Source organism: Zonotrichia leucophrys, chromosome 10 (genome assembly GCF_028769735.1).
Source record: "Zonotrichia leucophrys gambelii isolate GWCS_2022_RI chromosome 10, RI_Zleu_2.0, whole genome shotgun sequence".
Taxonomy (NCBI): domain Eukaryota; kingdom Metazoa; phylum Chordata; class Aves; order Passeriformes; family Passerellidae; genus Zonotrichia; species Zonotrichia leucophrys.
Window position 1 is genome coordinate 11,176,199 of NC_088180.1, and position 12,734 is coordinate 11,188,932.

The 12,734-nt window shown below is 38.7% G+C and overlaps 1 protein-coding gene across 5 annotated transcripts in view; it reads left to right on the top strand.

Moving 5' to 3' along the window:
* The window catches only part of ADAMTSL3 (ADAMTS like 3), a 174,702-nt gene that overhangs the window by 67,393 nt on the left and 94,575 nt on the right, over positions 1-12,734 (top strand). For all 5 annotated transcript variants that reach the window (XM_064722091.1, XM_064722092.1, XM_064722088.1 and 2 more), the window contains one exon: positions 11,922-12,049. In XM_064722091.1, the coding sequence (XP_064578161.1) occupies positions 11,922-12,049 (128 nt within the window). The remainder of the gene's footprint in view (positions 1-11,921; positions 12,050-12,734) is intronic.

Genomic DNA, 12,734 nt, shown 5'->3' on the forward strand with positions numbered 1-12,734 from the left:
AGAGATGTGGTGATAAAGAGATCTGTTTGTCATCTCTACAAAGTCTATTTTTCAACCCACAAGTTGCTACTCAGATAATTTTTAATAGACTTGAATGGTGTGCATGGAAAAACTATGGGATTTATAGATGTAGTGCATCAGTGAGGAAAAATACAGGTGCTTATCTGCCTTTGTGCTCAGTGAGATAAATATGATAAAATAATTATATTGTGGTCTTTGAGTTGACTGACAAATGGTGAACAAGACCTTTTCTTGAGGGAAAAAAAGGCCTCTTTTGAGGATCTATTTTAAGAAGAGAAATAAGTAATGCCATAAAATGTGGAACATTGAAAAGTGTTTGAAATTTGACAGTGGATAAACTCGCATAAAATCTGTTAACTGTGTGTTGTGGACTGCACAGCTCATTGATCTCCTAGCTCTCTGGAAAGCTTCCCTTAATTAATTCAGCTTTATATATTTCAGTGGAAAAAATGTGTGCAACCAAGCAGGAAGTTGTTTCAGGCTTTCAAAATCAATTTGAATATGGGAAAATACATAAAAGATATCTCCCTCTTTCATGCCAGAAAAAAGGAACTTTGCTATGCTAAAGATGTTGAAAAAAACACCATTTAAATCTATGTGTGTGTGTGTAAAAATGTATTCTTAAGTGGATCTTTTTTAAGGGTATTTCAAGCAGCATAGTTCTAGAGTCTAAACAAATACTTTATAGCCAGGGGAGACTGGTAAAAGAAATGAAGTTGAGAAAAGTATGTAGGAGATTTTTCCCCTCTTCTTTGATCTTTATCTGCCCATATGTGTAAGAAATCACATCCCCATCTGTAGTTTGGCTGTATCTGACATGAAATTCAGGGGTCCTTGTAGGTCCTACACAAAACCCAACCAAGTGAGTGAGATACTTTCCATCAGACTCAATGGCTTTTATACCAAGCTTTATTCTCTAAGTGCCTGACAGTGGTAGTTTGGTTATCTTTCATTTAGCAGAGTATACAGCAGAATTAAAAACAGAAAGGGAATTTATTGCTTAATTTATTTACACAAATTTTCCTGAAGTCCAAATGCTAATAATAAAAGCCAGAACCCACAAAATCCCCCCAAAATCCTCCCTTCTCCAAACCCTTCAAATACAAGCAACCAGGGAATTTTATAAATAGATATTCTTACCTTTGCTACAAAAAATTCATGCGGAAGTCCTATCTTGGAATAAGCTATTCATTAGTTGGCTTGGCAGAAGGAACATAATCCAAATGAATGAGCTGCCAAGAGTATTTTTAGTGGTTTTATATGTTGCCCATTCAAATCTTGGAAAATTTCTTCAGAAAATTGGACAAACTGACCACTCATTTTTATGGGCTTTCACAAGATCTAAAAGTGAAAAACAACTATTGTATTTAGCATCTGTTAATGGAGGTTTCAGGCTACAGAACTTGAGAAGGTACTGCTGGGAAGCTAATACAATAACCATAAAATATTGGACTGATAATAGGAAACACTGGCACTGAACAGATATGGAAAGAGTCATGCTAATATTCCATATCCAGGCCTGCTGCCCTGTGCCGAGTGCTAAAGATGCTGCGGTGAAACACACACAGTAGTAGAGATCTGGAACGAAATCAGAGTCAACTCAAGATAGATGAAATTGTCTTTTTCTCCCATGAATGCTATTCATCGGATAATTCTGCCTTTGGAGAATTAAAAGCCAGGAACTTGGACACAGAAGAGAAGCAAGTTGTGCTAACATTTTTCCAAATGGGGAAATATATGTCTTTACCCCACATGTGTAATTAAGCCCTCATCTTCCTTTATTTGAAGTCAGTGGCTTTTTCTCTTGCTTCTTTGGGAATTGGACCTAGACCTGTGCTGCCATTGTAACTGTTCCCAAGACAGGTTTTTTTCTCCCCAAGCTGGAAGCTAGACAATCAATAAAAGGAAAACTATTCACCAGATATCAAATGAGTTTCAGTGGATTATATTTTATTTGACTTAAAGTGGAAAGGAATGACAAGAGAATATTACATTTTTAATCCCACATAAAATACACTTCTGGGAAACTGTTCTCTGCACATGGACCCTTTTTATTTTTTTTTTCTCAGCACCAGTCTTTTTTTTAAACTGTTCATAAGTTAGATCCAAAAGCTCCCCTCAGAACTTCTGAATATTGAGGTCTTGTGCAAGATGAGATTTAGGCAGGAGATTTTAATGTTTGGGTTTTTTTGGTTGGTTGGTTTTTTGGTTTTTTAAAAAATTAACTTTGTCAGGAAGTGTTTTTAGATAAGTGTGTTTTGCTGCTTGTGAGGCAACATAGGCAGAGGAAGCTTGAGATGTCAGAATTGGTAGAAGATTTTGATTGCGAATAAGATTGTATTAACATAATCTCTGTCAATAAACAGAGATTAAACAGAAGTTATACCTCTGGTGGAACAGAAGCAGCTTAAGGACTTGTTAGACTGGTGCAGGTGCCCACCAAGGAACATTCCCAACATCTTCAGGACAGGCTCCCTGTGTAAAGCAACCCCTTTCAAACAATAAATGAAAAAATGAAACTGTTCTTCAAGGGCAGGAAATCAGCTGGAGCCAGTGGAACTGAGCAAACGTTAAAATTACATTTGTCCCTAAGTTAAGATGAATAATAAAAGAAACATTGAAATTTTGATTTTGGATCGTTTATGCCATTGCTTAATATCAACCAAAGATCAGGTCATGATTAAAGGGGCAAGAACTGCTTTCTCTGAGAAGAAAACTCATCTGGCTAAATTTGATTTATGCCACAGTAAAGAGGCACCACGATCAGGCTGACAAGTTTTAGAGTTACTTTGGGCAGAATTTCAGTCAGACTGCTTTTCAGTTATAGGCTTAGTAAATCTTCTCCTTCAGTATATTAATTTAAAATGGCTCTTCAAAAAGTGATATCTACCTTAAAATCAGGGGTAAAAATACATTAACGTAAAGTAATTCCTTTGAAATTCAAAAGTTATGAATTTGTCTCCATTTATAGAAATAGAAATTAGGATTTGTATAATTGCTGTCATCTAGCAATATGGATTTAATATTTTTCCTTTTGACATTTGTTCTGTTGCCTGCTGTATCTGCTCATGGTCTGTGATCTGTTTTGCATTATGTTTATAGAAATATTACCATTAAAAGTGCTACATGTAGTATTAAATAGCAGGGTGAGGCAGGAGACATGAGTGGAATCACTTGTTCACAGATGAGGAGTTTGGATGCCTTGCTCAGTGATAGGGTATAAATACCTATAATCAAATTATTGGTCTGGCCCTATGGATAATCCTGGTATGAAATTGAGGCAGGCAGGAATATCCCAATATCCAGGGTTATGAATATTGCAAATTAAGTATAGACAAAATGCACAAGAAAGACTTTCCTACACTGGTTGTTCTTGCTGCAGTTTATTCTTCTGTCAGTATTTCCCCTATAAACTCCTTTTTTTCATAGGCTTGGCAGTTAGCCATAAAATTTTGCTTCTAGCAGGAACTTGGCAGACAGTGTCTCAAGTTAGGAAAATTATTTTAAACAAATTTTTTAAATGTATGTGTTGGGGCTCTTTTAAAAGTTAGAGGTGCAGTAACTTTTTTTCTGAGAAAAAGGATTGATTTCTGTGGGTTTTTCCATTGTGAATTCTCTGAACATTTTCCTAAAAAACAAAAACAAAGTTGTAACCAAATAGTGAAAACATAACTTTTCTTTCAAAAGCATGTGTACGAAGGTATTGTACATAAGTGTCATTGACTTGCGTATTTTTAAGTGCTGGTTTTTAGGGTATTGCTTTAAGTCAAATACCTCATGTGTCACTGAGTTGGAATAAAGCTTGTTTATGATGTTATAAACTGTTAGGGAAATAGCATGCACAATATGTAATTTTAAATGCCCACACTCCCTCTTGACTTACTTTTCCATAACCTGCCTGTAAGTTTTATGCAGAAGAGTCTTGGAAAATCATCTCTTCAACAAGTTCAGCACAATATAATAATTAATAGGGTTGTGTGGGCAAGTGGTGCCATTATGTCAGTCTGCTGTGGGGTGGGAGTGCACTCAGGTTGTGTGAGCATTCATGGGATCAGAGCAGCTTTTCCCATTCTTCATTCTGCTGTGGTAATCTGGGCAAAGGCCACCTGGGCCCCACAAATCAGCAGGAGAGATTTTGGTGGTGGTTGTGGCTCTTGGAGCTCTCCTGCAGGCTGAGAAACAGTTCCCCCATGCTGTCCCCTGTCACTTTCCCCCTACAGTGAACTCCAAGTTTGCTGCCTGACTGATTTTAGTCTGGAGGTTCAGTCACTGGCAGCATTCCTGCCATAGCTCCCCTTGGCCTGGAATGGCTTCCTCAAATACTGCCAAGTGGGTCTCCATCAAATGAGCACATCAAGAAGGACGTGAGGAGTCCTAAACAAGCACAGGAATTTTATGAGAAGGAGATGGGTCTGTGATAGCTGCCTGACCCTCAGGATAAATGCACAGGGTTTCTTTTTGTTTGCACTGATTTTTTACATGGAAAACATTATTTAGCAGCATTGGAAATGTGTAATCACAGAAGTAGTATTGCAATTTCATATGACATCAGAATATGGGAAAAAAAAACCCTGAAAAATAAGGCTCAACAGGAAAGATTTTGCATATTTGACAGTGGCACCAGTGTGCCCCTGTGTGATCTTTGAAAGCTGATGGTCCTCTCCTTTCACAGACATAATGCCCACATTTTCCACTGAATGCACTGAAGTGAGACCTGTTTTAAAAATTGCATGGTAAAGCATTTAAAAGAACCTTCGTTTGGATGTTTGCAAATACATTTAATAAGTTAATTCAAAAAAATAATGCCAGATAGACTTCCCAGAAATTGGAATCTCTTTTTCTATTATGCACCTGAGGCATTGTGCATGTTGGACTCTGGCTGACCTGTCACACTGTTTGTGCTGGATGGGGAACATGTGCTGTGCTTTGTGAAGGTGGAAAAACCCACTGGATCCAGGTGCAAATTTTGAATATGCATTCAGTAAAGCTTTCATGCATTATTACTGTTTTATGAACTCCAGGAAATATATGGACTGGTGTTAATCCAAATTTTGAAGTAGGCCTACAGATAATTAACGTATCCAAATGTCTTGAAGATTGTCTTCCCCCTCACACTTTGTACCTACTGTACATACCCATATTGGAAAGGGCAATGTTTAGAGTTGCAAAACAGGAGGTGGAAGAGCTCTACAAGGTGCATGAAAATCTGCCTTTGGGCACTGAGATAAAATTCTCAGCTGTGCCACTCTCACAAAGCACTTCATCCTTCTTCCTGAGGTCAGATTTTCATCCGAAAAATGGACATAATGCATAACCTTTGAAAGCTCTCATTGTGTCTGTGCCAAGTTTTCTTTGCACAACTACATGCAAGGACTGAGTATTTAAATACCATATTGTGGGGAATGTTTTCTAATTGATGATAATGTATTTTTTTTATTTTTTTTACATTTTAGGATATAACTTTTAAGTTCTTCATGGGGAATATTGTTATAATCCATGATTTTTTTAAAAAAAGAATATAATGTTTCTAACAAACATTATAAAGCCTTCCATTCTGTCTTTTTTGCCCATTTTAAAGTTCTGCCTTTATCTCTCTTCCAAGCTCTGCCAAGTGTTTGCCTCAGGCTGGCTACTGAGAAAGTGGGCAGAGTGTGCTACAATTTATATTGGTTTATTGGTTATGTTTCCTTTCAGAACCTCTGTGTGCTCTCCAGGGTCTGTGACTTTGGAGCTGTTTGCCAGCTGCACATGCAAATCTTCAAGTTCCAGCTCTCCAGATCACTTAGAAAATGAGGGAATTGGAGTGATGCTGAACATTTCTCAGTGTAGTTTCCCTTTCAGATGGGGCAGATTCAGAGGAATGAATCTGTACTGAGAGTTCAGATTTATACATTTCCATCTATGTAGTCACATGAACTGTTTCATCTTGGAAGACAATTAAATACTGGAAACTCAGGGATAAGTTTTTCATATTTTTCATCCTGGGCATCTGTCCTGGATGGTTTGACCTAAAAGTGATTAGAGAGTTGATCTGCTCCCTGACTATCACCAAGGGCAGTGAATAGCCTTCCTCCCTGTCCTCAGGAGAGTATCTTCTCTATATTCTAGTGCTGGGACAATATTTACCACTGCAGATAAGCAGATCCAGGGTTTACATGGTTCTAGTTGGGCAAGCAGGAATGTAAGCCTGGGCAACTAAGTCTAGATTTTCAGCTGCATTGCCAATGATGTAATGCTCCAGTATTTGCAGGATGTGCTTATCGGGGTTTTTAAAAGGGTTTCTTTCTTTTCTAGATGTTTTCTGTCAAAATAGTAATTTATGGAATATCATCCAAGAAAATAAACTGGTTTGCTGTTGTTCAGAGAGGCCAGAGGCAAGTGCTTCTCTTTTCAAGTCAGCAATGGGATGAAAGGGACTCTGACGTAGGTCACCAAATCTGTCAATAAAATAGAGTAAAATAGAATTAGTGTAATTCTATTTGGAGTTTTTGTAAACCCATCTTAACAACGTAATTAACTCAGAAATTTAAAAATGGCAATTTTAATTATGCTTTAAGTACTTCAATACCAATTCCTTTTGGCAGGAAGATGTAGGTGCTGTCCTCAGCAGCAGAAAGAGCTGTAGGTATTGTAGTGCAGTTGCTTTCTGCTTGGGCTGGTTAGGGAGGGATCCACAGCTTCTCCTCCATGCCCACAAATTCCATGTTCCCTCTGTTACTGCTCACAAAGAAGGAAGGAGGGAAACAGACTCCTTTCAGTGCCAAAAGCCTCAACTAGCTCATAGGTGCCAAACAGCCAAGCAACATTTCATCCCTTCCTGGATGCCAAAAGCCTCAAGTATCCCTGCTCCACCTGCCAAAACCTCCAGCTCTGTCCTGACAACTCCTGCAGAGCAGGCCTGCGCTGTCAATGTGAAGTTTTGCAACACTCTGACAACGGAAAAAATCTGGATGCAGTATAGCTCTGAAAACCACGCTGAGATTCGCCTTCAGTTTAGTATGAAAATGAATTATGCTGTAAATATTTCCTGTGTGTGACACTTGTGCATGCTTTATTCTCCAAAATTTTAATTTATTCAAAACTTCTGTAGAATGAAAATAAGTTGCAGAATTCAACACTGAGAGATCTAAAGTCCATCTGAGCCCCCAGATGTGTTTTTTCATGTAGCTCGATAAGTCCATCACTTGCCTTTTGGCTGATTGCTTGCTGGTGATTCACCTTGTTGCTGAGCTTTACCAGCTTGTGTTTCTGAAATGCTCTTGTTATTATGGGGCACAGGTTCCATTTTGCAGTGAGTTTGCAGGGCTGAGGCCAAGTGCAAGGAATAGGTAATGCAACAATTTGAATGTTAACAATTTAAAAACTAAATAATTCTTAACATCTGCTTAAAATAGCTGCATTGACTCCCAGGTGTTTTTTATAAATTTAAAATAATGATGCATTGTTTTTTCTCCAGGATTTAAAAATTCCAGATAGGTTCTTGTTAACATACAGAGTAATACATAATTTACTTTGGTACATAGAAGTAAAATATTTATTAAACTCAATGACATATACAGTGCACAATTAGGTAATATATAATGCACTCGGCAACAGTAGAATTATACCAGGAAATGCCTTGAAACTGTTTTTAGGAAACAAGAGGAGTTTTTAAGCTAAAACCAGGCAATGAAAGATCTTGTATTAATAATTCTTATTTGTCTGGAAATATGTTTTGACTGTTCTATTTAGTCGCTGCCACAAGTGAAATGGTTTTTCCCAGATCTGTAATCTGCATTCTGCACCTCACTTAGAATACAAAACAGAGGTGTAAATTATTTTAGTATGCGACCTTAGCAGAGAAAGAGATTTCTAGTGTAGCTTGTTTCAAAGCTCTAGACATAACAACCAGAGTTAAAGTGAAGGCTCCAGTTCTGAGGGTGAATAGCACATGCAGTGATTATTGCAGGTAAATGCTTGTTCTTTCCTGCTCACGGGTACAGTCATCACTGCAATTTGATACCTCTCCCACCAAGTGTGGTGTCTGGAAACAGGGATCTGGGAAATGCATCACAGGGCTGCTCAGGCAGGGTGTGCTCCCTTCAGTGCCATAACTCCTTGGGATACCTCTCTTTGGAGCTGCTGCAGGTATGAGGAGAAGCACATGGCACAGAGCAGGGCTGCACGTGAAGATCAGTGAAGAGCAAAATAACCTCGTGCTGTGGAGCACTCAGAAAGTCAGGACAGTGTTAATGGTATTTATGGGTTGTGAGAGTGGGAAGAAGCAATGAAAAGGAAATGCTTCATTTCTTTTCAAAACACCATCAAGGATGAAATTCACTCCTGGGAGAAGGGCCAGCACTGAGCTTTGGGTATTGCTTAATTTAGGCTCTCAGTGGTACAGAAGTGGTGTTTATACTCTTCAACAGGTTCCTTCCCTTGGATGAGTTTGATCTGAAGAACCTAAATTCTGGTTTTAATTATAAGAAATGCGTTATTAAATAGCAATATGCTAGAACTCTGGCAGTGTAACTCCTTTTGGTGATTTTCTTTAGAATTCGGCAAGCCTTAGTGAATTAATACAAACTAGTTTAGTAAGCAGCTGTGAGAAAAACAAAAGCACAGCCACCCAGAGAGTTGCAGTGACATTGGCATAATCGCAGGTGTGTTGGTAAATATTCCTCCATGTCCAAGGCCTTACTTGAAAAGACAAAGACTTATTTTCTGGGCCACATCACCTCTACCCTGTTTGAATTTCTGTGTATCCATCCAGCCTCAGAGGTGATCGGTGTACCACTGCTACATCTGCTGACCAAAGGTTGCTCTGAATCTCTTCTAGAACCTGACAGAGGAAAATTGTATGCTAAAAACTCTGAAAAAACAAACATCTAAGGTATCAGGGCATTTCTGTTGGGAAGCTGAATCTTTGTTACACTGAATGCTAAACATTTACATATCCAAGCCTTATGTAATAGTTGTCTGAATAATAATAAAACTGCATAAACTGACCTTGGTTCTCTGGCACCACTTCTCCTTTGAAGTCTGCATGACCAAATTCAAGACAATTATGTCATCCTTCATAACAGCCAAACAAAAGTTTGGCCAAATAATCTTTTTTTTCTTCATCTGAAAGCGCTGTGTTTGATTTCTGTAATGTGTGTCAATGTAGCTGTTGTTATTTACTGGGTGCTACAAGTGACAGTAAAAATCCCCTTGGTTTGGAGCAGTGATCAGCCCTGTTAACATCTGGATTTCATTTATTTTACCTCAGTGCCCTTTTTCTGGGTTACTTTGGGTCGTAGGTTGCAAGGGGAGTATGGCCTGAGAACTCAGGCACACCAATAATTTGCAGAACATGGAGGTACAGTGTGTGCCAATATGTGACAGAAACAAAAACAGAGCCCTGGACAGAAGAAGGGAAACTGGCACTCACACTTTCCCCTCTGTTCAAATCTACCAGTGCCACACTGCAGTAAAATCCTCTGTGGACAGCACGGTCTCTGTCACTTGAGGGTTGTCAGCAGAGCTCAGTTTGCACATCACTGGCCCTCAGACCTCGAGGGAGCCTTGGCAAGTTGTCATCTCAGCTCTGTCTTTGTCACCAAGTGCTTCAAAACTCAAGAGTTTATTTTCCCTTACCCCCTGATTCAAGTAATCATTGTCCAGGTCCATGTTTAGTGGTGTGACTTTTTTGCTTTCAAAATGAGTTAGATTGGGATTAAATGTTTTGAGTCCACCTTTATCACATACACTGGATTTCTGCAGAAACTCTGTATAGGTTCTTAGCTGCCACTCTCACTGCAATGTTTGCATCTAACCCTGTGTTCACATGTGCTACAACTCTTCCAGTGATGTGTTTTCCCATCCAGCTCTAGGTAAAGAGCAGCAAACAATCTAGATTGTGTTTATAGCTGGTCTAAGTTATTTTAGCTGGATTCACTACAGCACTTGTGGCTTGATCATGTAACATCATGGGTGCACATGTGCACGTCTATGCACACTTTTACATTTGTGCTGGTACATAAATACTTCCACAATGAATATGGAAAATATACATGTTGTGCTTTGTCTGTTGCAAAATTAAGGCACTCAAGGCAAAACTATTCTAATATGGTTCAATTTTTCACTGCTGAACCATGTTAGAATTATGACTGAAGACAATAAGACATGAAAAACTGAAGTCAAACAAGCTGGGAATGCAGTCCTGACGTACAATAATGTCCTTCTGTGTCCAATTGCAATTAGCTCTCAGTTTAATTCCTAAATGAGTTTCCAAGGCTTTGTTGGTGTAAATCATGATGTTGGTGATCTTTTCTTTATTTTACTTCAATTTAGTACCATGGTGAAGACAAATGTAATGTGTAGAGTTTATGAAACCAGACAGCTAGTAAATCAATATTATTTTGGTAGTAAATTACTAAGTCAGTGCAAGCTGCTTTTAACTCTTTCCCATGGGACAAATAGCTTGAACTAGCTGGAGCTTAAATCAACACTGTGGGCACTGAATTAGTCAATGATTCTAAAGAAGGCTTTGTTGGCATAAAGTTCTGCTTTGATCGCCATAGTATTTACAGCTTTTTAATTAGATACAGTTCAGAACAATAGTTTATATCAAAGCAGTTTGGGAAGTGAACAACTGGACTTTGTTTAGAGCTTTGGATGACATTCTGTCTGTTAATATCATGTGGCTGGTTTTAATACAATGATGAAGTTAGGATTATTTTAGGCATTGTCACTGCTTTATCAAAAGAAACTAGCTATTCTAAAAAAGAGTGGCATGTGTTGCTTTTTTAATATCACAAGTTTAGCCATTCCTCAACATGCTAAAACCCAATCATTTGCTTTGGGCTTGCAGAGAACAAACTAATTTTGCACCTATAAATTTGAAAGAAGTGACCCTCTTGTTCATCTTGATTTATTTTCGTGTGCCGAGTGACTTGTTGGGAAGTGCTGAGCTTTTTTTGTCAAGATTGAAGGCACTTGGTTCCATTTTCAGTCCCAGACATTTCAGACTTGGCTTCTGATATAAAGAAAACCCAACATCAGTGTGAAAATTCCTCAGGGATCTTGGCAGAGCTGGGCTCTATCTTTTTTGGAAGGGTAGATTGGCCTAAGAGTGCTTTTAAAGCTTTACGGTAAGCAATTGTAAAATTTGTAAATTTATAAGAGCAAGAAAGTTAAAAAGCCACTGATTTTTGACCAAACTCTGCAATTCAGTGTTCAAATAGAGATGCTTTTCCTCTAATAAGTAATTTGCTTTTTTTTTTTTTTTTTTTTTTTTTTTGACAAGTTGAGCATTGAAGTCAATGAGAATAAAAATTTGGCTGGAAATAGTTGTTTTCTTAAAACTTGAATTAAATTGTCATGTTCTCTCAGTGGTGATTCTTTTGGGGCAGAGTAAATATTGGTCAATATTCTCTCCCACCTGAGAAAAATTACTCACTGCCTCACTCTTATGCGCAATCTGACTTTCATAATGATGCCAAAAGCCATTACTTTATGTTAGTGGTATTTTTATGTGCAAACTGTCACCGTGGTGGTTTGAGAAATTGGTGTTTTAATCTTAAGCTGGGTGTAATATAGGATTCTAAAAATCTTAGTTCCATTGTAACAGACCCATCATGTGTTTGAACATGATGCCTTTTTGTGTGCTTGGGACTGTTTGGTTCCTACACAGCAAATTGTGCATAGAGGAGTTGGGAACTGCAACATGTTTGGGCACAGCAGTGCTTTGCCAGGAGCTACACTGGATCTTCAAAGGCTCTGCTTTTCCCCATATAATTATTATGCATTAAAGTAGTAAATGTGAAATATGGTAAATAAGCAGCAAAATAACATAATTGGTACTATTAATGCCAAGGAGTAAAACATACTCAAAACATTTTTTTTCCTCCTTTCCATCTTCTTTTCTTTTCCTTCAGAACTCCAGAACCACCCGCTCAGATGAAGATAAGGATGATTCCTGGGATGCCTGGGGGGCCTGGAGTGATTGCTCTCGGACCTGTGGAGGGGGGGCCTCCTACTCTCTGAGGAGATGCTTAAATGGCAGGTGAGCCACATGCTGGTGTGTGGGGGCTCTTCTGCAGCTCTGGCACATTTCCAATCATCTTCTGGCTGCTTCTCTTTCTGAGACCAAGTGCTGTGTAAGATAGATCAAGTGTTATAAAATAGTGCCTTTAATACATGTTTGTAATACACAAATAACTTAGGCTTTAACTCTGACCTTTAATGTGTTATGAGATGTAATTGTGGAATGGCAGGAATTATTTGATATGGTCAGATAGAGAGGGGAGTCCCTTTCACTGTAATCAGATCAAAAGGTGAGTTACCTGTGTACAACTTAGCCTGCACTTGGACATGATTTGCAATAATGTGCTCCTCAAATGGATCTGTCAAATGCTGCTCTGTGTTAGGGAAGGAAGGGCAACAGGCCATAGTCTCAAATTGCACCAAGGGAGATTCAGGTCAGATATTAGCACGAATTTCTTCTCAGAAAGGTGGTTAGGCACTGGAATGGGCCCTCCAGGAAGGCAGTGCAGTCACTGTCCCTGGAAGTGTTTAAGGACACTCAGTGCCATGGCCTAAAGTGACAAAGTGGCGTTGGGTCATACGCTGGGCTCAATGATCCCAAAGATCTTTTCCAACCAAATTGATTCTCTGGTTCTTCCCTGCCAGTTCTTCCTATGCAGTTCCCTGGTAGCTGCATGTTTTCATGTACAAGCCTTAGTGTGACG